The following is a 25,131-nucleotide window of genomic DNA, read 5'->3' on the forward strand; positions in this document are numbered from 1 at the left end:
AGAGGAAAAGTGTGTCAGATCATGCTCTGAAATAATACTCTGTGTGTCTGACATGCTTGCCCTCCTATTTATTGTTTGGAAAACAGTAGATAGTGATATGGAGTGGAAAAATAAATCATTAATAGGAAAGTGAACCTTACACCACAATGTCTTATTTGATATGATTCTGTCCCAAAACAAACATTTGAGATGAATTTTAATTGAGTAAGTTGGGGCAGGATAACCTCATATTCACTGTGTTCACATTTAGAGTGTTAAAATATAATATAAGTATAATGATATTTTCTCACAGTGGCTTTTATTTGCTAGTCTGCCTAACTCCTCTCTTCTGTACGTTCAGCTTTGCCTGTCATACCTGCTGCTTCTTCACACGTCTCTTTGGCCGGAAATTTGGTCATTGTCTCTCTGATCCTTTCCTTTTCTTGTTCTCTCTGTACCCTGGCTTTTATTTTTTTTGAGCCCCTGATCAGGGCTTTCCACAAAGATATTTAGTAGCCAGCCAGTGGGAAACAGTAGCCAGCTAGGAGGAAACAGTAGCCAGCTAGGAGAAAACAGGAAACAGTAGGGAGAAACAGTAGCCAGCTAGGAGGAAACAGTAGCCAGCTAGGAGAAAACAGGAAACAGTAGGGAGAAACAGTAGCCAGCTAGGAGGAAACAGTAGCCAGCTAGGAGAAAACAGGAAACAGTAGGGAGAAACAGTAGCCAGCCAGTGGGAAACAGTAGCCAGTTAGGAGGAAACAGTAGCCAGTTAGGGGGAAACAGTAGCCAGCTAGGAGGAAACAGTAGCCAGCTAGGGAAAACAGGAAACAGTAGGGAGAAACAGTAGCCAGCTGGGAGGAAACAGTAGCCAGCTAGGAGGAAACAGTAGCCAGCTAGGGGGAAACAGTAGCCAGCTAGGAGGAAACAGTAGCCAGCTAGGGTAAACAGTAGCCAGCTAGGAGGAAACAGTAGCCAGCTAGGGGGAAACAGTAACCAGCTAGTGGGAAACAGTAGCCAGTTACGGGAAACAGTAGCCAGCTAGGGGGAAACAGTAGGGGGAAACAGGAGTCAGTTAGGGGGAAACAGTAGCCAGCTAGGAGGAAACAGTAGCCAGTTAGGGGGAAACAGTAGCGAGCTAGGAGGAAACAGGAGCCAGTTAGGGGGAAACAGTAGCGAGCTAGGAGGAAACAGTAGCCAGTTAGGAGGAAACAGTAGCCAGTTAGGGGAAACAGTAGCGAGCTAGGAGGAAACAGTAGCCAGTTAGGGGGAAACAGTAGCCAGCTAGGAGGAAACAGGAGCCAGTTAGGGGGAAACAGTAGCGAGCTAGGAGGAAACAGTAGCCAGTTAGGGGGAAACAGGAGTCAGTTAGGGGGAAACAGTAGCCAGCTAGGAGGAAACAGGAGCCAGTTAGGGGGAAACAGTAGGGGGAAACAGGAGTCAGTTAGGGGGAAACAGTAGCCAGCTAGGAGGAAACAGGAGCCAGTTAGGGGGAAACAGTAGCGAGCTAGGAGGAAACAGTAGCCAGTTAGGGGGAAACAGTAGCCAGTTAGGGGAAACAGTAGCGAGCTAGGAGGAAACAGTAGCCAGTTAGGGGGAAACAGTAGCCAGCTAGGAGGAAACAGGAGCCAGTTAGGGGGAAACAGTAGCGAGCTAGGAGGAAACAGTAGCCAGTTAGGGGGAAACAGGAGTCAGTTAGGGGGAAACAGTAGCCAGCTAGGAGGAAACAGGAGCCAGTTAGGGGGAAACAGTAGCCAGTTAGGGGAAACAGTAGCCAGTTAGGGGGAAACAGTAGCCAGCTAGGAGGAAACAGTAGCCAGCTAGGAGGAAACAGTAGCCAGTTAGGGGGAAACAGTAGCCAGCTAGGAGGAAACAGTAGCCAGCTAGGAGGAAACAGTAGCCAGTTAGGGGGAAACAGTAGCGAGCTAGGAGGAAACAGTAGCCAGTTAGGGGGAAACAGTAGCCAGTTAGGGGAAACAGTAGCCAGCTAGGAGGAAACAGTAGCCAGTTAGGGGGAAACAGTAGCCAGCTAGGGGGAAACAGGAGCCAGTATCTATCTGTACCCTATGACCCCCCCTGACGGCAGGCCTGGTTAGAAATACCCACAACACCACAATACCAACCCACCTCCTTGCATCAAAAGGTTACAATTCCTAATTATTTTTCAGATATTATAATTACCAAATGACACTGCCCTTTCCAGAAAACTTCCAAGGAAATTATTTTGTATTAGGTGAATTTATGAGGAAATGATGAAGAAGTTAATGACTCATAAAAATAACGTTATTACCCAACATGAACTCTTTGACAAAGCCTTCTCATTGCAGCCAGGAAAACCACTGTGGTGGATAAATACAGAGTCCTTTTATTATTTTGTTTGCCATGGGGGGCAGCAACTAACAATTATTTTCATTGTAGATTAATCTGCTGATAATTTTATCATTCATCTTTTTGGTCTATAAAAAAAATCGGGGAACATCCCCACCACAATTTTTAAGGTGACATTGCTTATTTTGCCCCAAACAGATAACTATCATAAAGGAATAATCTGTGAATCGATTTATTGATTAATCGACCAATTGTTTCAGATTTTAGGAGAATATAAACCCTTGCACATAGCCCAACTACACCCCCCAAATGTGCAGAAATAAACCGGAGGACATGACCCCAGTGTCCTCAGCTACAGATCCCCCACTTGCAAGGGGCCCCAGGACCCCCCCACTGTGGGACCAGTAGACCAGTAGAGACGCTGCACCTGAACTCAGTGCGCCTGTCCCGTTTGGGAAAAGTTGGCAGCGCAATGGTTACGCTGCGTGCGTCTCAAGGGCAAAAGGAAATGAGGAAACACAACACAACTAATGAAGACTCCTACCTCTCCAGACCTCTCTCTCTGTCTGTCTGTCTGCGGACTATATACCCTTCTGCTCTGGTGTAGCGGTGCTGCCATGTCAGTGGAGGATGATATTATTCCAGTCTTATTTCTAATAAGAGGATAAAGATGCACCTACAGGAGGGACGTCACATGTTCAGAGGCAGCGACAGTGTGGAGAGGCTGTGACCGAGCAGGGAGAGGGATATGCGGCACTGTCCAAGCTCTGCACGTCGTCGGATCTTTACCGGATAAAACGTCCTAGAAAGCTGGATGATTTTTCTTTCAGGAGACACAGAGGATTTTATGATCGCACCACGTTTCAGCGGGAATCTGGATGATCTTTCCAGTCACGCCACCTCCGGACCTCCACACCGGTTCAATGGGATCAGGACTAATAGACTGACCTAGAATAAACACTACAGGGAGGAAGTTTAAATAATAAAAAATAAAAAAATCAGGATTTTAAGGTTATTATTACTTGAAAGTGGCAGATTTTATGTTAAAATTTAAATTTTTTATTTTAGACTTTTATTCTAGTGTCTTAATTGAAATATAATAAACTATCATTAGAGTTTAGGTTTGACTCCTGCTTAGTTTTAGATGATCATTTTTAGTCTCAAATTGCAACAAGATAAAGTTCCAACACTGAGGATGCCACCCTGGGTGTCCTCTCAAGGCAGCCGGATTTCTGCGTCTTAAATCGGACACACAGAGAGGGAGAAGGAAGGACAAGCCACCTTTTTTTTTTTTTGTTTTGGATTGGTCCAAAAAAACATTTTTTTTGTGCCCCTTTGGACTCCTACACACAATGGGGATTATGCTTCAAGTTATTCTAGGAATGTTTCAATTCCTGCTGCTCACCAGAATACCGACTTCCCATGCCAAGGTAGGCTAATTATATGTATATATATATATATATATAGGCCTATATTTGACCCCAAAAGACTTCATGTTTGAGGTGGTCAGCTTGCCATCAGCTAGGAGCTTGTGCGGTTTATTTCCAGCTTGTATTGATGCACACAAATTAACAAGCTTTTGTATGAATTTGGTCTGGTGGAAGTTATCCCCCCTAGGTCAATGACACCTGTCACTTAACAGTCTAGTTACTATAATATTCATGTAGGACGTTATCATTTATTTATTTTAAAGCAACACTGTAGTATTTATTGTCTCTTCTCACTATAATTTTGTTTATTTGTTTATTTATTTTGCACAATTTAAGACTATACAACATAACAAAATAAATAAATGAATAATATAAAGTGAAGGAAGAGGCAAAAAAACCCACTGGGCTTATCTGAAGTCTCCACCTATAGAGAGACAAAATTAATACAAAGAAATAATATAACTACATAATAGTGATAACAAAACAATTAGGACAAGATATATATATATATAATAATAACAATACAGCAAATATGTTAAAAAAAAAAGACAAGTGTGTGTGTGTTGCGTGGAAGTGTATGTAATTCAGTGCAACTTTCTAGTGAGGCACCTTGCACAAAGAGTTAATGTGAAAAATAGTTAAAAGAACAACTTTTGGGTTGCCAGGTTGTGGAAAATCCTCCTCCAGCTTTGTCTTTTTTAGCTTGCTGAATTCATTAGGACAGCTGGACAGAAATCCATTCATTAACCATCCATTCATTAACCATCCATTCATTAACATACTGTTGTTAATGAAAGGATTAGTTAGCCGACTTTTAGGGTAAATATGCTTATTGGCGGTAGTTTGATGAGAGGAGGTTGTGGTTAGCTTAGCTTAGCATAAAGACTGGAAACAGATGGAAATAGCTAGCCTGCTCTGTAACAAAACTAACTAAATCTGCCAACCAGCGCCTCTAATGATCTTTAATTAGCATAGGCTATTTCATGTTGTTTAAATCTGTAAAAAATTTAATAAATGAACATTTTTTATAATTGTTAAATAAATTAAAAAAATGTAATAAATGAAAAAATGTAATAATGTTAAATAAATTTTAAAAATGTAATAAATGAAAAAATTTAATAATGTTAAATAAATTTAATAAATGAAAAAATTTAATAATTGTTAAATAATTTTTAAAAAATGTAATAAATTTGTGAAAAATTTAATAAATGAAAAAACTTTTTTTTTGCCAGTAACTAACTTCCGGGAGTCTCCACTGGTTGCCTAGCAACTAGTCGGCCAAGAAATAGAGGTAGGTAAGGCCCATAAAACGTTGTTTTTACACTTAGGCCTAGTTTTTTGTACGTATTAAAACAATATGATGCAATATGTACATATTTGACATAAGTAGTGATCTTTAAAGGTGGTGGTAGGTTGGTTTTTTAACAGTTAGAGCTAAACTAACGTTAGCTATTTCCAGTCTTTGCGCTAAGCTAAGATAAGCTGAGCTGACTGGCAGCTAGGTGTGGCTACTAAACACACATCAGAGTGGTATTGAACTTCTCATCCAACTCTGGGTAGGAAAGCAAAGTTGCTATGTCTCACTATTCCATTAAATAATTAACATTGACCATTCCTGATGAACTAAAGAGCTATAGCGTTAGCTAAAGAAGACCGAGCCCCAGTTAACATGGTTATGTGGGCCCCACATGGGTAATGCTGGGGGTACCTGGGTACCAAGTGGGTATATGGGCCCAAAATGGGCATCTTATCTGGGGCCCACTTGGATCAACTAAGCTGGCCCCACATGGGCTCCCCATGTGGGCTACCTGTGTGGGTCCTAGTTGGGTCACTAATGGGAAATTAGTGCATGGGGCCAACATGGAAACTGTGGACAAACCCACTTACAACCCATATTTCAGCCCATGTAGTCCCCATGTAGTTCCCACATAGACCTTAAAGCTGGGACCAAGATGGGTCTTGGGTATGTTGCCCAGTTGGGGCCCACATAGCACCCAGTGTAATCCTGCATGGAATCCATGTGGGCAATTGACATTGGGTTATTATGGAACCCGCGGACAATCCCATATAGGGCCCATTTTTCAGCCCATTTACTACCCACATAGGCCCCACATACAAATGTTGGCTGTGGCAGACGACCCAAAAGTTGTTCATAACTGATCTATAGAGCATTAGTAGATGAGTTATTAAACATGAATAAAGACATTAGGGCTGCAACCAACCATTATTTTCATTATCACTTATTTGTGGATTATTCTTTCAATGAATAGAGTAAATTAGTTTACTAGTCTGTATGGGAATGTGACGTCACCGACAGGAAGTCGGCCATTTTTGGAGGATAAAGGGTAAGACCAACTGGGTAAGACAGCCATCCGCCGGCTGTTTACTGCAAGTGTCAAAACACAACACACTGCACAGTGAATAAGATTGTAAAGCCGATTTGGAGTATGTATAGCATACAGTCAGACACAAAGGTCAGCTAATGTTATGGGTTTCATTTTGCAAGATACCGGTAGATTAATTATGCAGTATTAGCCGACGTTTTGTTAGTAATCTGTTATCATAACATAGCTAGCTTATCTTTGTCCGGATGATGATTGTGTAGTTGACATTTGGCCTGTAGATCTTGTCATATACCTACCCGTTTGTAAATTGGACATCGGCCCTCAAAGATTAACATACACATCAAAACACATCAGTGACCATAATTGGTGCAAGCTGTCAAGGTCCTCCTAATTCGTAAGGATCAATATCATTAACTAACTTCAATTTTGTAATATATGGCCCCTTTGCCTCTGTCAGCTTCTCTTTATATGGGTGTTAGTCTTTAGCCCGTACTTTATACATTTCTGATGATGAACGATTGACATACAGTATGACAGATGAATAGACAGTGATATATTACGATAGTCTACCGTAGCTCCATACGTTACCCTCCAAAACTGGTGGCGCGCCCCAGAATGCTCCACGATTCCCATTCCCTATAGTGCAAAGTCTTCAGATTGCTTGCTATGTCAGACCAACAAGCTTAAACCCAAAGATATTCTGTAAGCACTGATATAAAACAGAAACATGTAGCAAATCCTCACATTAGAGAAGCTGGAATCAGAGAATCGTTTACATTTTTTCTTGATAAATTACTACAAAATCTAAATTGTTGCCAATTAATTTTTAGCAAATTGGCTCATAGATTTATCAACTGCTTATTTCAGCTTTAAAGCCATGAAATAACTCTTATAATTACTAAAGGGCGCCTCATTTGACAGGTACGGATAATTCTGTTCATACTGACATTTTCCACACACAGCAGCAGGCCCACATACATGGAGAGACCTGCATGTGCTGGTTCTTTATTTATGTCTGGAGGCTTGTATCAGGAACAGGCAGTGCTCTGCTGCGTTGTGGGATCCAGCCCTGACTTTGTTCTGCTGCGTTTTAGTGATGCATCATCCTAGACGCTACATGACACAGAGCAGCGTGACTCTTCACCTGCTCACAGCCGCTGTCTCTCCCCCGAGACGCTCTGCTTTCATGCTGTCTGCTCTTCTGACAGATTATTTGGAAAAGGGGTCATCCTTTTTCCTCCAGTGTGGGAGAGATGGTGTATAGCTGTAGGACACACACACACACTTGGCCCAGTGTGCTCTGGGAGTGGCTGGGAGTTAGACGTGTTAGACGATAGACAGACAGAACAACTAGTGCAGATGGCACTGGGCTGGCACTCAGGAGAGTGTGTGTGTGTGTGTGTGTGTGTGTGTGTGTGTGTGTGTGTGTGTGTTTGGCTGCCAAAAGGAGGCAATCTTATCCCCGTCTCAAAGACTGATACAGAAAAGACACACTTACTTAAGCTCACATCCTACCAGTCACAAAATGGCCTCAGTCCCAGTTTAGCTCATAATCAATGTGGGCCAAACCAGTGCATGTGTGTGTGGGTAGAAGGGGGTGGAGCAGTTTAAGGGGGGCAACTGGACAAAGTCTACATTCCCTTACAAGTGGCCTTGGTCCTCACATACATAGGTCCAATAACGGCAGTGTGTGTGTGTGTGTGTGTGTGTGTGTGTGTGTGTGTGTGTGTGTGTGTTTTTGAGAGCTATAAAATTTGTTTATTTTTCTGTGTGTTGTTTCAGTATTCAGATCCTTTACTTAGGTAAAATTACCAATACAACAATGTTAAAATACTCCATTACAAGTAAAAGACCAGTGTTACTTAATATTACGTATCTACTTTGTACAGAAGTATCATCAGCTACTTGTTCCACAGTAAATTCTCCCCTGTGACTATATTATTATGACATTATCAGATTGTTGGAGCTTGGTTTATTTACTTTATACAAAGTTAGATAGTGTAGTCCAGTGGTTCCCAACCTGGGGGTCGGGCCCCTCCAAAGGGTCACAAGATAAATCTGAGGGGTCATGAGATGATTAGTGGGATAGGACTAAGTTCTGCAACACAAATCTGTTTTCATTTTTGGACCTTTTTCAAATCTTCGCTGTTATTTGTGAAATTTTGGCCTAGTATTTAAATGAAATAAGTTTTAGAGGGTAAATCTTTCTTAGGTGGAACTGCGAACAACTCATAGACATCTGAATCACAACAAGAGGCCCAAACTACACACTGTTCTTGTTTTTGTAAAGGAACACAAACCAAACAAGTTGGGAACCACTGGTTTAATATTTAATTATAATGGGGGTTTTTTAAGGTAAAGTACAAGTACCTTAGAATTGTATTTGGTGGTTATTTTCCCTCCCAGAGGACTATAGGAAACTGTATTTGAGTGTAAATTGCATGTGGGCAACATGCAAGTGTAATAGCAGTAAATGGTATTATATATTGCATTGATGTTACTGTCAGAACAAATCCTCTGTACTACAGAAGCTGCAGGTGGTCTCCCTGCAGCTCTTCTATAAAATAGTAATGGGTGTCTTACTTGCTCAACTCCCAGCTACACACTGACTGTAACAGTTCATTGTTGGGAAATTCCAGTGGCAGATATACTCTCACTATCTACCCCTGCGCAGCTACTGAAAGTATTTCATACACGATAGTCAGGTGATAGACTTGAGGGCAAAGGTAGCAGGTACAACTCGTTCAAAAATCCAGCAGCTCCCTCCCTCCTGTTGTTCAGTTAGTATACAGTCATGTTGTTGAAAATATGGTTGAATTTTGGTCGTGAACATTGACATTTTTAGTTACATGCTCAGGTGGACCAATGGACCCCATCCCTGCAGGATTATATATTATTATATATATTATATTTCAAAATAGAGCCCAAAATGAGACATGTTTTTGCTGTCATACAGGGCGGCTCTTACCCTCCTACATGTGTATCTGTGTATCAAAGTTCAGAGTTTTCACTTTCTTCCTGTCATTTATCACCATGCATTATTAAGCCTGTCATATTCAGATGCCAGGTGTGAAATATTGTGGTGTTCATTTACAGGAAATACTTAGATCTTTGTGATTTGATACAGTATGCACCAGCAGCCTTTTTACAACAGTGTCAAACAGGAGGTTACAGCCAATAGCTCAATTATGGTTATATAATGGCAAAAATAAATCTTGATTATTGATCAATAACAGCAGATACATATTATTATATGTATTACATGTATTTTAAGTATAGAAAATTATTGTTTTTCTTTGACGATGACCTACCAAAGTACTTATTTACCCTCCTTTTGACTGACTACTATTCATCGTTTTTTGCTGGACTGAAATTAAACCCCTTGTCATGACTCCAAAGTGCATTGCTGTGTGCTATACAACAGGTCAACTTGACTAGGAAACCCTAAATTTATTGAAACGGTGCTTTTCACATGAGCTCATTTCTTTTATTTCCCATTCCAGCTTGCTCACTGGCGGCCGGCAGACTCCCCAAAATCCAGGGAAGGTCGAGAAGGTATGCTCCCTGTTTCTACAAAGAGCCCTGCACTACTTCATGGAGCTTAGAGAGAGAATTGAAGTCATGACTGTATTGATTTCTCTCACCAGTGCGGCGGTGGTTGGAGGTTTATTCGCGGAGTGGCTGTGAGCCTCGGGACACTCTGGTGGAGATTTGGCGGGAGTTGCCGGGGGAGACGCACCATCTCTTCGTCCCGTCCTGCGTGTCGGTGAGGCGGTGTGGTGGCTGCTGTGCTGACGAGGCCCTGGAGTGTGTTCCCTTGCTCACACACACACTCACCATGGAGGTATACACACTCTAAATCCTTACCTGCTACAGTGTAAATGATAAATGCTGGAGACAGTGAGATGACGTTTGAATATTTTCTGATCTGTGTGCAGCTGATGAGAACCTCCTTCATGAAACATGAGCTCATCGAGCTGCCGTTTGTCGAGCACAGCCAGTGTGAGTGCAGGTAATAAAACACACTGTCTGTGCTCAGAGATGCATGGTATACCTGTTGTTAATTGACCTCACTGCACCTTCATACCGACACAGACTGTTTCATCTGATTGCAGATTAAAAGAACAATTCCAGCCAACACCGACAACAAGGTAACACTTTTTGTTTTTCACTTCTTTCCCCTTGTTCTTCCCGTCTTAACATATGAATCTCTCCTTGTCTGTTACTCTTTAATTATGTGTGAGTGAGCTGTTGTTGTGAAATGTCATGTTCCATCATCCTTAATGACTTTATAAAACCCTGCTGTTTGTGAAGCCACATCCACTAATGATGCTCTTATAATTCTGATGATGATGTTATTGATGAGGGGGAGGTAGTCGGAGGAGGGTTTCAGCCAAGTCCAAGTATCCATGAGTGGCATAATGTTGAAAAAAGGTTACTTGTTCTCATATTCATCATCCGAGGACAGAAGGCTTTAAATGATTTCAAACATTTTGTCGTTCCTTGCTGCCAAAATCCAACATCTTGGGCCAGTATCTCACCTCTTATGCAAGAAATAACTAAATTCACATCATCAATGTCACGTCAATACATGAAGAAACATGTCAATGTTCGCTTTCCAGTTTTAATCATGATTAAACATGATGAAGAATCAACTAGTAGGACACAAATTAGGCTGGTAAAGAGGACCTATCATGCTTATTTTTAGGTGCATACTTGTATTTTGTGTTTCTACTAGAACATGTTTACATGCATTATTTTTCCACTCTGTTGTGATTGGTCAACCAAACCAAACTCTCCAGCTCTGCTCTAACTGGCTTTGTTTGAAAGCGTGCCAAACTAGCCAGTAGGCATGTGTTATGCAAATGTGTTACTTGGTGACATCACCACATTACAGAAGAAAAGGCGGGACTTCAAGCAAGGTGTTTCAGGCAGTTCAGGAGCAGTGATTCTGTGGGGGAGAGTAACTCCCTTCTACATGCACAAAAAAAGTATATAACACACTAAAGGAGAGGGAAAAAGCACAAAAGCATAATAGGTCCTGTTCAATACAATGCTTTTCTGTAGCGGACTGTAAGGTGCCTTTAATACAGCATCAACAGAGTTTCCAAAACTCAACAAAAATTTTACTTTTTTGCCTTTATTACATAGTTGAAAATGGCAGAAAAACATGAGGAGATGATGTGGTAAAGCACGTTACATGGAATGGGCCCTTATGTGGTTGGACCTGCCAGTACGAGGTACACAAACAAACATCAGGGATCCAACAGAAATGTTCCTTCTTCAGTGTACTGCTCTCAGTCCCGGCTGAACCTCAACATAATTCAACTGTCAAAAAGATTCACGGTGACAAATGTCAATTGACAAAACCTGAACAGTGTGGTGTCTACTACCTGAACAGGAAGGCTTCTTTACTTTTGGTATATGAACCTTAAAGGGGCTTGTTAACAGGGACACCTGTGGCCGTTAGGTCAATGACAGTCAGTGTCTTGTTTATCGCACTTGTGGTCGCACTACATAGACGCGATCAGTCAAAGTGTATTGATTGAGTATTGACTGAGTTAATCTTTGCATGTAAACTATCAATTATAAATCGATACAGTATCACAAAACATAATATTGCGATATTCTATATTTTCTTACACCCTTACTGTTTTGCAGTAGACGGGCTTCACTAGATATAACTTAGTTTTTTTTGTGCTTGCGTGGAGTGAGTTGTCGTGGGGGCTGGTCGTTTGTTGGCATTAGCGTACTCCATTTCTAACCGAACATTAGCTATCATTGCCCACTGTTAGCCCTGAAGCAGAGCGGAAGAGAGTAAAGGTAATCGTGAGAAAGCATGACGTCACATCCGTTGGATCTTCCTGGAAAAACGTCCCGCATTCTTCACATTAAAAGCAGTCTACAGGCTGATAGAGGAAACCCAGAAAGTTTTTTAGGTTAGGTTACAACCTGTTTACACATTGGCAATATAAAAATATAAAAAAAACATCTATACGTGTAAAAACGTACATACAGTACGTTCAACAGTTTTCTATCATGTCTTAGTCCACTGACAACAAATCTGAAGCTCTGAAATCATCCTGCAGAGACTTCATACTTGCTTTCCTTGATACATAAACCGTCAGTCAACAATTTGTCACCTTGAATCTTTTTGATAGTTGAATTACGTTGAGGTTCAGCCGGGACTGACAGCGGTACGCTGTGAGAGGAATATTTCTGTTGGATCCCTGATGTTTGTTTGTGTACCTCGTACTGGCAGGTCCAACCACACAATCATATGATTGCATCTTTAATGTTTATGTCCTCCTCCTTCCTGTTAGGATGTGGACATAAATAAAGGATTCCAATGTATGTGTGTGTACAGTTTAGTTTTACCCTCTTCAGGTTTCATGTGTCTATGTGATTGTGTTTGTTGAATCTCTGCATGTATTTGCGCATGTGTACATTCTCTATGCGTCGGTATAAATGTGTGTGGAATTTTTTATGTGTGTGAGAATATTTGTTTCTGTGTGTGTGTGTGTGTGTGTGTGTGTGTGTGTGTGTGTGTGTGTGTGGGCCCCCCTCAGTGAGTTAGCATCTGTGTGACTCTCCCAGCATCCCCTGGGACGGCCCGCATCCTGTTGTCACCGTAGCGATGATTTTATCTCCCCTGCCATGTGCTCTCTCACAGTCTGACGGAGCAGAGTCACGCATCCATGATAGTAAATTAGAGCTCCAAAGACAACAACAGCAGCAGCACTCTGTTAATATTGTCAGAGCTAAGCTGGTAAACACTGACTGTCCCCATCATTCGATAAAGTTTAATGTTGTTTATAGCAGATGAGATTAAAGAGACCAAAAACCAGAGCAGTGAGCAGATGCACTTTTAGGGCACCAGCATACATCAAAGTAGAACAGATTGTGCTCAATAAAGATGAGAGGGATATGGACAGAGCTTCGTAAACTACAGGCAATGTGGCCCAAGTCAAGCCAAGTGTAATGTTTCCAGAACATTATCTCCATGTTTTTTGGGGAGTGTCTCTCTGCTACTGATAGCTTACACTGACCTCATTGTTTTACCTTGTTCATTGATTTTTGTCAATGTCAGCGAGTGTGATAAGACAGTAATCAGCGATTATTGGAGCTTCCTGGTCAGTGATCTGTATTCAGTATTCAGATATTTTACTTGAGTAACAGTAGCAATACCAGTGTGTGAAAACACTCCATTACAAGTAAAAGTCCTTCATTCAAAATTGAAAAAAAGTAGTATCAGCAAAATTGACTTAAAGTATAAATGAAATGTCATTATGCAGCTAAATGGCTCCTGTTTGCTGGCCCATTAACATGTAAGCAGCATTTTAATGTTGTAGATATTTCATAAACTACTGGGTGGTTTGATTTGATTTTTAACAATAATTAGCATTTTTTGTGCTCATCACAGGTTTTGAAAATCTTTTTCTGCAAAATAACTTGTAAGTCAAGCTGCGAAATAAATGTAATGAAGTGAAAAGTGCAGTATTTCCCTCTGAAATGTAGTGGAGTAGAAGTAAAGTAGCAGGAAACTAAAATACTCAAGTAAAGTACAAGTACCTCAGAATCTTATTCAAGTATAGCACTTGAGTACATGTACTTTCCACCACTCGTCCTACAACCTTTAAAATATACTGTACGTACTGGTATCCTTAATTAGTGTTTTTTCTTGTCAACTTCTGTCTCTGAACTTTAAATGACTTGATTGCAACCAACATTATTAAGTATATCATATGAGAAAAATATTATAAAAATGAAAGTAATGCAAAGTTCGTTAAGTTGCAAAATAAAATACAGTCAAATATCATGAGGTCCTTTAGGAATATTTAAAGAAATATCACATTGATGTTAGAAATTATATACAAGACAATTATGTGAAGAATGTCTCTACTGTGAGCTTCCTGTTTTGAAAAGGGGATTTATCGTGTTTTTTGAAGGCCTATATGTTTGTATTAGGGCATTACTTAAAAGCTATGTGTTTTGTGAAAACAACATTTGGAGATTAAATAAATGGGGGCTGGGTGTCGTTTGACATTTTTGATAACTGACTTTTGGTACCAACACTAAAATAATACTGTCTTTTAATACCTTTCTTTGAGAAATATGAACTTAAACTTGTTTTTCTACAAAACTCTGTTATTATTGGACAAAAGAATCCAAACGTTTCCTGAATATAATGCAGACAAAACTAGGATTTAAGTCAGAGACTGTCTGATTAGAGATTAAGAAAAGAAATACAAATCTTAGCAAACATTCAACCAGGACATGCAGCACATCTACAGGATACATTCAATATATTCCCTCAGTAGGTGCAGGGACACTGATCTTAGTTTGGTGTTTGTTGTTGCATGCTAATATTTTTTTTTAATTCCAACAAGTGCCAAAAACTCCTGACCATTTAATGTGTGTAACATTTAGTTTGTCTGATATTCCCAGGCCCTATCTGAAGCCAACAAGAACAGACAAGAGAAAGGAGAGAGGAAAGTCCAGACAGAAGACGAGTGGAGCCATCAGAGCTGCGTATGTTAAATATTCAGTTCACACACATTGATTTTTTTTTATCTCAGTTTTAGTTGATGTTTTTACTTCTGTTAGTCAGTATTTTACAGATACCGTCAGCCTCAATGTGAATGTTTGGATTAGAACAAAAACTGGGTTATCTGGTCTACATTATTACTGAAGGACAATTTGTTTTACAGCCACAGCAGTCAAGGACACACACACACACACACACACACACACACACACACACACACACGTACAGCCTACAGCTCTGGGACTCACGTCTGTGTAATACTAAACATGTACGACTAGGAAGCTTTATAGTAACAACACAGTAATTAGCAACTATTTATTACTGTGATCAGTTTTATTACATAGTATATAATTTTATTACTTTCTGAGGTCAGTTAGAAACATTCAACGACAATACCAACATTTTGAAACACTATAATCACAGAGGAACAGGTGAGTTTGGGGTGTATGTGTCTTTCTGCTACATGTACCGTGATTCCCATGATTCAGCCCTGAGCAGTGAAGGATAAAAGAGTCTTTTTTCATCTGCTTCCCCTCCACTTTGCTGTCAGTCATTTCCGGCCTCCACGGGGGGGCCAGAGGTGACTCGGTTTGGGTGTGATGTCCCTCAGCACCCATCCATCACTCAGAACAGGCTTTATTCAGACTCTGGCAGGGGTGAAATCTGTGTAATTTGCTCCCAAATGCCACCTCTTTTTTCCATGCCAGCGGCAGGCGTGGTCATCGAGGTCTGAACAAAGATGGCCCCTCTCTGCCTCATTAAGTAACTTCATTAAAGCCGCCAGCCTCCCGGGAAGACTGAGGCAGAACTAGCTCCGGTTAATGGACCAACTGATGCAGGCAACTTTCTCAGACTCGGAGAAAGTACAGAGCGTCTAGAGGAGAAAATGAAAGCCTCGTAGGCAGCTAAGTGACTATAGCCATGGTAACGGACAGGAACACAGGCCGACAGAAAGAGCAGAACGTTTGTCAGCGGCAAAGGAAACAGTATCCCACATTAGTCACACATCTCCCACACACTACACTGTGTGGGTTTGTTTCAGTCTGGCGCTGCATCTTTAAACAAGCCCTGCATTTCATATTTAGCCACACTAGCGGAGGGTGTGGGATCAATAGCTAAATCTTTTAGATCCTGTATTGATTCGATAGTGTAGCTGTCAGTCTGTCGATGTGTCGGTCCAAACTGAAACATCTCAACAGCGATTAGATGGATTGTCATGAAGTGTTGAGCACATTCATGGTCCCCTCATGATGAAACCTGCAGTACAGACTTGATCATCCCCTGACCTTTCCTGTAGTGCCACCATAAGGTGGATGTATGTGTTTTTAAAATAAAGTGTCTTAATAATTATTGGATGGATTGTCATGAAAATTGGTTCAGACGTTTATGTCCTCCTCAGGAGAAATTAAAAACCCTTAACTTAACCCATAACGTTTCATCTAGCTCTACCATAGTGTGCTGCAGGGATGATGTATTTCTGTAGGCCAACCAGGAAGTTAGCTTCGCACTGGTTCCAATGGGTCTGTCAATCCCATTGGGTTTTGGATTATTGCAGAAAATAAAATCCGTGGCAAACACACGTTTATGATACTAACACGTTTTGTTCCGTAAGATGATCATTTTTGAAGTGTGAATGCAATCACCAGAAGTAAAAAGCTAACGTCTATAAACGAATTACACCACGGTCGCATGAACGCGAGTATACACAACGAGGCTGTTAAGGCGGACGAGTCGGCGTGATGACCTTTAGAAGTCTCATTTGTTGTCACCGCCTTTTTTAAGATGCATAAAAGCTTCAAATTCACGAGTGGGACATTTACTTTATATCACAGAACAAAATATTAAAATTTCTTAGGCTTGTGTTAACCACAGAACTTATTTCAAGCATCTAACCAAAAACCTATTAAAAAAACCCATTGACTTCCAGACGAGGGATAAAAAAGTGCTAAAATGCTAACTCATTTCTGCAGCTAACCACGCTGTTCTTACTCCCCTCTTCCTTCCATCCAGGACCCATGCTCCCCCAACTCTTCCTCCTCCTTCATCACCACCTCCTTCTCCATCACCTCCGCCCACCAGCCTCTCTCCCTCTCCATCTCCATCTCACAGGCCTAGTTGCCGCCCCTGCAGAGGGAGGAAGTGGGCGCTGGACGCCACGTCTTGTCAGTGCCGCTGCACCATCAGAGCGGAGACCTGCAGCCGGAAAGACCGGAGGCTCAATTCTCACCGCTGCAAGTCAGTGCAACTAAAACACAACAATACACACACAGGGGTCTAGAGTATTGAAAATAGAGCTCCAAAAATGTAGTCATTTAGAAATCTAAATTTGGAAAAATGCAATCAATGAAGCACCTTGAGCTGCATCAGGATGTTTCTGGTACAAATTGAGGTTGTATGTTCTCGCAGAGCATCCTCCTGTTGCTCTTCTGTTCTGTTACCCACATTTCCTTTACAGATTCTGCAAGTTGGACAGTTGATCAGATGCTTGAACTTTTGATGCAGTTAAAAAGCTTTGTTTGGAGCGGCTGTAACTCGAGTGGTAGAGTGGGTTGACTATTAAGGTTCAAGATTCTTTATTTGTCATTTGTCAATTCCGGCCAAGCATTCATTTAATGCCATGAAAATCTTCGGTCTCAGGTTCCTTCAACAATGCTCATAAAATATGTTTACATAAAAGGGGAAATCACACAAGTAAATGTAAAAAAAAAATGATAATCTAAGGCATAAAATAGTGCAGTCAAAATAAATATAAACACAAGGTAATATATAATAGTAATTTAAGTGTAAATTTGTTAATTGTAATTTTGTGGACGACAGTATTAGTTGTAGGGTCGGCGCTTTGATTCCCCATTTTGGAGTGTCCTTGAACAAGACACTGAACCCCAAATTGCTCCAAAAGTGGTCATATTTTATGGACAAAATATTTTTGTGGACAAAAACGTGAAAAAGTAGATGGTCAACAGACTCACATTGTGAACAATTGAAGAATCCATCATACATGTGAGAATGTGTCTGTCAAAAACGATATGATGCTAAAGCCTTCCTATCTTTATTGTTTATTGTTCCAGGTGTGAGGCCATGAGGACTTGATGTCTCCACTCACTTTCTTTTCACCTCTTCTTTTCCACCAACCCCTGTTGATTCATCGCCCACTCTCAGCATCAGTGCCATGGAGCATACAGACGCTTGGACATCCAGTAACCTCAGACAGAAGGGAATATTAGCAGAAGCACACACACGAGAACCTGTTGTAGCGAAGTGCAGCAGTACAGCCTGAATATAGATCTACGTGTGAGTGTGTGAACATCACCAAACATCTTACCATCTCCTCTGCTTCTGTGGCAAAGCAGTTCACACGTACACGTGCGTACAGACATCTAGAGTCACAAAACACATTCCATGAGTGGAGGGATGAAGTGGCAGCAGGATTTCAGACAAATTCTTTCGTGGTGGACACACTTATACAAGCTCCTGTGGTTTGGAGGTTCTTTACATCTTCAGTTGAACTCATACGACTGATTATACTACACAAGAACCATGGATGTTAAGTCGACGCAGGTGTCCTACGTATTGACGCTTCAGTGGAAGTTGGAATTTGCTGTTCGCAGGCAAACTGCCCATGGAGTCGGATTCCAGTTTGAAGTCAAGGCCAATTTTTGTGCGGAGGATTTGAAAATCAACGGCCACAGATTATAGATGGACACATCCACACTCAGACATACCAGAAGGACACTGGACATGCACATGAACTGGCACCCCAGTGTGCGTGGACCTTTAGTCGAGCTGAATGCTGGGATGGAGAGTATCTGTGTGGTCCCCCCACTGAAAGACCCAGATGGGATATCCCTGCAGCCGTTCTCTCTCATTCAAAGCGTATGACCACGGGCTGGCTCTCCAAGCCGCTTTCCGGCATTTGTTTAATTTGGGCCTTTTGTCTCCATCTTCCCTCGGCTCCTCGATTGAAAGCAGCCGCTTTGCCTCTCTTTGCCTCTCTTTTAGGCAGTGAGGAGAATGACAATAATGAGGCCTGGCGGCTGTCCACTGCTTCACACACAAACATTCACACTTATAATACCAGGAACACAGACGACACTGCAAATGCAGACCCACACAATCTCACTCTGTGCTATAGCAGGCACACATACATTCATATTTACGCACACATGCAATGTGAAATGAATGCAGGTAGCCATAAGCATTTGTTTGTGCCACACCAAGTGTGCAAATACACATATTTGCAATTTACTGCAAAGTCTTCATTTAATATTGTATTATATGCCTCTGTTTTATATTTTATTATAATTCTGTCGAGTTGATTGAAAAGATATTCTATATTGCAGAATGTGCGTCTTTGTTTTGTTTGTTCATCTTTAATCCGTCTGCATAAAGAGTCACGCTGGGTGGCCGTCTATGTATACACTCAGCATCCAAACCGATACCCAAATGTATTGAATTTAAACAGCCTCGGCTCACACAGGCCACAAATGGGAGACTATATACATTATAATGTGTAATTCAAACAATCAGCGGGGCAGTGTTGTCCGCAGCACACAGAAACCAAGCAAATAGCCGTTCCTCACTGCAGTGAAGGAAAACATGACTGTTTTTGTTGCATGGATGGACAGAGTGTTATTCATTTGGAAAATAACTTGTTTATATTCTGAGCGAATCTCACGGTTTAAGTCCATGTTAGTTCATGACTGCCTGGCCGCTGGGTGGGAACGGGGATGTGAACTGTGACTGTTTCAGAAAGGACGAGGTCTTGAGCAGCTTGTCAGTCAGCGTGACGAACTAAAGCCAGAGCTCAGAGGACCCATTATGGCGGGTCATGGAGTTTAAAACCCTTTTTTGACACTCATTCAGATCTTGTGCTAAATTTTACTGGGAACATTTGTGACGTCTTATCTCCATGACAAACTACAGCTTTGAAACTCCCTAATTCATGTCTGTAGTCTCCCCAGGATTGATACGATCCTGCTGATGGCTGAGTTATTAGTGTGTTAGCCTTGAGCTGAAGAACTTTGTTTCAGTTGCCGGTGTGATAAGCTCTGTATTTATACTCTCCCGAGATGAGATTATTTTTTTTCCACGCTTGAGTCCATTGTTCAGTGTTTGTTATTATTACTGTCAATCAATGCTTCAATCACTACCTCTATATCACATATTAATGACCAAGTATTAGAGCATTGTTGTTACTTTCTCTGTGTTATTTCAGACCTCTTTTAAGATAATAATGTTTTTATTTACATTTAGCAATAAGTCTCCAGTGTAGAGATGTGGAGCTGCAGCAGATCTGTAGTGATTATCGCTGGTTTAGAGGAACCTATAGGAGTATTATGTGTGCGTCTTAATAATCAGAAGGGAAGCATTTTTCATATATGAGGAAAACTGAACTGGTCCTCTGAGTACAGACCAGACACTGTGTGATAATGTGGAACAGGAGATAGTTTCCCAAAGCGTTTGTAGCCTCAAACTGATCCTGAAGTTTTGGCTTTATAGGACATTTTGGCAAATTCATTAGCTTTCTTGCTGAGAGTTAGATGAGAAGATTGATACCACTCTCGTCTGAATGGTAAATAGAGCTCAACAGTGAGGTTCTGGAAGTGAAAATCCCATTCATATTCTACAACGCAGATTTGATTATTAGCCATAATGTCACAACCAACCAAGCTAGAATAACTACGAGCTACAAGATATTGAAACGATAGTATATGCTCCTGTAGAAGCCACAAGTCCATATATGATATCAATCTTGTTTTAAGAAAAACATGTATAATAACGAATCATCATTTATAAACGGTAAATTTATAACTTAGTTAATAGTTATTTTACTGTTAACAAACTATGAAATTCTAATTAATAATGTTCACTAATTATGAATAATGCTATAATTTATATTATTCCAACAGTTTATTGTTACACACATTATAACATTTGATATACCATATTAAGTATTTGTTAATGATTATGAAATAATTTGTAATTGTTTGATTTTAAGAAATTGTTTGTAAAACATACTTGCAAAACACTTTTAATGTTAAATGGTTAATTATTGGTTTGTAAACCATCTATAAACATTTGTTTAGATGGCTATCATAAAGTTACAACTGATGATTATAATACCCTGTTAAATGGTTAATAAATATATTGTAAAGCATATATAAACAATATTTAGATAGATAGTTAATACTTTGTCAATGGTTATTAATTGGTTTCTGGTCCATCTATCTATGTAATGTTCATAGATTTACAAACAATCTCTTAAAAGTTTACAAATGATTTGCTTATCATTAACAAATACTTAATATAGTATATAAAATGCTATAATGTGTGCAACAATAAACTGATGATAAATACTTTACTAATGTAATCAGAATGTAATTGTTATAATCTCTTATCAGCTATGATACAGTATAGAATTTATAAACTAATTATATCATATTACACAAACTACTGATAAAATAACATAAATGATAGCATAACCAATATTTAGGAAACATTATTAATTATTATGTCATTGTTTGTTAACAGAAAAATAAGTATTAACTAAGTTTAATTAACTATCAATTTATAAATGACGGTTATTATAAAGTTTCACCATTTTATTTGCGGTGTCATGGAGAAGTACTACACTACCAACAATCCTATGTGGTACGTGTTTTGGATGGAAAACGGTTAGTTTAAGCGTTTTTGGGGGAGTTTCCATGGGCAATGGTTTATAGGATGAGTAGTTCCTTCACTCTTAAAATAATTATTTACACAGTCTTGTACCTTTGCCTCTTTTTAAATTTTCCAATGTTTTTTTTTGCTCCCAATCAAATTTGTTATGGTCACGATTCCTCTCGTAGTTGGTTGGCTTGGTTCCATTATTAAAACTCTTTATATAAGGTTTTTCTGAAACATCGATGGAGTGAATGAATGGGAAATTCACTTTGGGAACCGGAGCCGTTTAAAATTGGGTGGTCACTGTTGAGCTCTATAGTATATGAAGCTGGAGACAGCAGTCAGTTAGCTTAGCTTAGCATAAAGACTGGAAACAGGGGGAAACAGCTAGCCTAATTTTTTCCCCCCAATTTTCTAGCCTTCATTTCTTGATAATGTCGCATTTTGTGGACAAATGTTTTGGGAAACCTGAGAGTCCCTGAACCTCAGTACAGATTGCACTTGTGTTTCAGATTGTAAAGCACATATTGTACATTAGTCCGTGGGGAAAAAAAAGACTGAAGTGAGCTCCACTCATGCAGACATGTACAACGTATCAAAGACATTCCACCCAAAAGAGTTGTGGTGCTGAGATCACTTTTTGAGGGCCCCCGGGGCTCCAGCTGTTACTACTTATGACCAAATTTTCTTATTTCAAAGTACAAGTTTTGAACAATAAAAGCAAAAACAGAGATTCCCTTCAGAAAGCAGTGGCCTAGTATTAGTAGAGCGGGCGCAGAGTGTATTAAGGCTGAGATGGGTTCGAACCCGACCCACGGCCCTTTGCTGCATGTCGTCCCCTCTCTCTCTCCCTTTCCTGTCTATCTTCGGCTAATAGAGAGGCCAAGTCCCTCCCCTTCCGTTGTCTCTCATGGGACCTTATTTCAGAAAACATATGAACGGTAGTCAACGGCGATAAACAAATATTTTTTTGATCCCGTTTGAATTGCACCACGAATCACACATATGTTGTTTGTCAATTTAAAACATGATTTTGCAAGTCAGAAAAGTCTCAGTTTATCGTAGTATCATTTCGTTTTGTGTGCAACCCCTCAGGTCAGTTCAGTGCGGGCGCTGTACCGGACCATTGTGGTGAAGAGGGAACTGAGCTGGAAAGCGAAGCTCTCGATTTACTAGTCCATTTACGTTCCAACCCTCACCCTAATGTCATGAGCTTTGGATATGACCAATAGAATTAGATTGCAGATACAAGTGGCCGAAATGAGTTTCCTTCGTAGGGTGGCTGGGCTCAGCCTTAGAGATAGGGTGAGGTGCTCAGACATCCGGAGGGAGCTCGGAGTAGAGCCGCTGCTCCTTCGCGTAGAAAGGGGCCAGCTGAGCTGATTCGGGTATCTGATCAGGATGCCTCCTGGACTTTTCCGAGCACGGCCAACTGGTAAGAGGCCCCGGAGTCGACCCAGAACACGCTAGAGAGATTATATATCTCGTCTGGCCTGGGAACGTGTCGGGGTCCCCCAGGAAAAGCTGGAGGAGAGGGACGTTTGGAATTCTCTTTTAAGCCTACTGCCCTCTCGACCCAAATAAGACGAAGGAAATGGATGTATGGATGAAACCGCTCAGTGAACTACATCTCTCGTCTCACACAATATACGTCACCAACACTAGCTAGCTAGCTAAATGAAACGTTATCTTACTTGATGTATTCTATCCAGCGACTCCTGGTCTTTTTATCTGCCGGGAAGTGAAAGAACGAGTGAGACCCGTTGTTCGTGTGAGTACTAGAACGAAACACACAGGCATCGTAGCTTCAGCGAGAGACGTCACTTACGCAACTTTTGGGTGTGTAGTCTTTCTAATTACGTGTAACAGTTTTACAACAAACTGAGACTTTGTTGGCTTGCAAAATTATCTTTTAAATTGACAAACATCACATGTGTGATTCATGGCGCAATTCAAACGGGGATCAAAAATATGTTTGTCTCCCTCCGTTGACTACTGTACATATTTTTTTCCGAAATAAAGTCCCATGGTGGTCCACTGGAAGGGGATTACACCTCTCTATAAAGGCAAAAAAAGCCCCAAATTATCTTAAAGAAAGCATTACTATCTGCTGTTGCCTCCCATCATTTCAGCATCATAACGCTTTAACAGCCTGGACATGTTAATATCCTAATTAAATGTCCTGATCCTGTCAGTATCAAACATCGGTGTGCTCTGTATCTGCACAGTCTTCATTGTACTGTAAAGGTAGCCCTGTTCTAGCCTCCAGTGTCTTAGCCTATAGAGACCCCTTACTAAACTATATCACATTTTATAATATGCCATGACCTTGTGTATGACGTAGTGCATACTTTAGAGATGTATTTGTAACTTCATTATAGCTCTACTTTGCAATGAATCTCTTCTCTGCGAATACATTGTACTACTGTAGCCTATGTATAAAGAAAACACTCTTTTTTTGCTGCTACACCATTCGTGCCCTATTATGATGTCTTTGTAGAAAACAATGCAGTTTTATGTTGTATTAGTATATAAATGACAATTAATCGATTCAATGTCCACATAAAAGTGTATACTGCATCGTCAAATATATTGAAAATGATACCAGGATACAGCCGTGATGTTACAGATGTTATTAAAGGAAATGTCTTATTTTTCGTATAAACCTCTCGTTTTCTTCCTGTCGCTGTTTATCCACACTAACGTCACTCCTCATCTCCCCTATCTCTTTGTTTTAATCTCTCATTTGACGGTAATGAAAGGTAAACAGACACTTTTGATTACAGTGACACCCTGGGAGTTGGGTACAGAGACGTGACGTGGTGTTATGAGACATAATATTGTTCCCTCTCCTCCTCTCGTTTGTACTGCTGAGTCAGAGGCTGGTCCAGTACAAAGGTGTGCAGCCCCACACATGTGGAGGAAAATTACCAAGTTTATCTACTCAAGTAGGAAGCACTTGCACTTTATACTTCTACTCCACTACATTTCAGAGGCAAATATTGTACTTTTTATTTATTCAAGAGTTAATTATTACTTTGAAAATTTTAATTTTACACATGACCAGTTCAACTTTAATTTTACTTTAACTTGCAGCCAGGTGAAACACAGGCACACACAGGCTCACACGTACGATACATAAAACAGCATAAAATAAAACTAAAATGTTAAAAACCAAGCTCACATAAAACAATGTACATCATGTGACAGCTTTATATAAAACCTGGAGTACATCCAGCCATTATCATCATTCACAAATACAATGTCTTTCTGTAGATTAAACTACACAGCAGTATGTAAAGTAACTAAAACTGGTTCCACATCGACCAGCTACAACATTAAAAAGCAGCTTAATGCACCAGTAATGGTAATAATGCAGTTATATAATATATAATACTGTAACACATCAGGATTATGAGTAAAAATGTATTTGTTTTTACTGGTGATGGGATATTTTTACATCATGGTGTTAAATATTTTGCTTAAAGGATCATTTTGGGGGATCTATGAGCAGAAATGGAATATAATATCTATAAGTATGTTTTCTTTAGTGTATAATCACCTGATAATAAGAATCATTATGTTTTCATTACTTTAGAATGAGCCCTTCATATCTACATAGGGAGCGGGTCCTCTTCACGGCCATGTTGCTCCGTCATGTTTCTACACTAGCCCAGAACGGACAAACCGATCACTGGCTCTAGAGAGAGACAATGGTGACGGTGGATGGGTCAAATAAGCACACGACTTTCAACCAGGAGACCGCTGTTTGTGTCCTGTGTTAAACTGAAAGTAACATTGACTCATTTTGTGACGTCAGTCAGTCACGTGACTCATCGGT

The 25,131-nt window shown here is 40.4% G+C and overlaps 1 protein-coding gene across 1 annotated transcript; it reads left to right on the forward strand.

Moving 5' to 3' along the window:
- The first annotated feature begins 2,763 nt into the window (after nt 1-2,763).
- Nucleotides 2,764-23,955, forward strand: vegfba (vascular endothelial growth factor Ba). The gene is made up of 8 exons (XM_074648630.1): nt 2,764-3,734; nt 9,583-9,634; nt 9,727-9,923; nt 10,018-10,091; nt 10,195-10,230; nt 14,528-14,611; nt 16,638-16,862; nt 17,696-23,955. Exons 1-8 carry the CDS (start codon nt 3,657-3,659, stop codon nt 17,715-17,717), a joined length of 768 nt encoding a protein of 255 aa, XP_074504731.1. The 5' UTR covers nt 2,764-3,656; the 3' UTR covers nt 17,718-23,955.
- The last annotated feature ends 1,176 nt before the right edge of the window (nt 23,956-25,131 follow it).

The sequence above is a fragment of the Sebastes fasciatus genome, chromosome 10, assembly GCF_043250625.1.
Source record: "Sebastes fasciatus isolate fSebFas1 chromosome 10, fSebFas1.pri, whole genome shotgun sequence".
Classification (NCBI taxonomy): Eukaryota; Metazoa; Chordata; class Actinopteri; order Perciformes; family Sebastidae; genus Sebastes; species Sebastes fasciatus.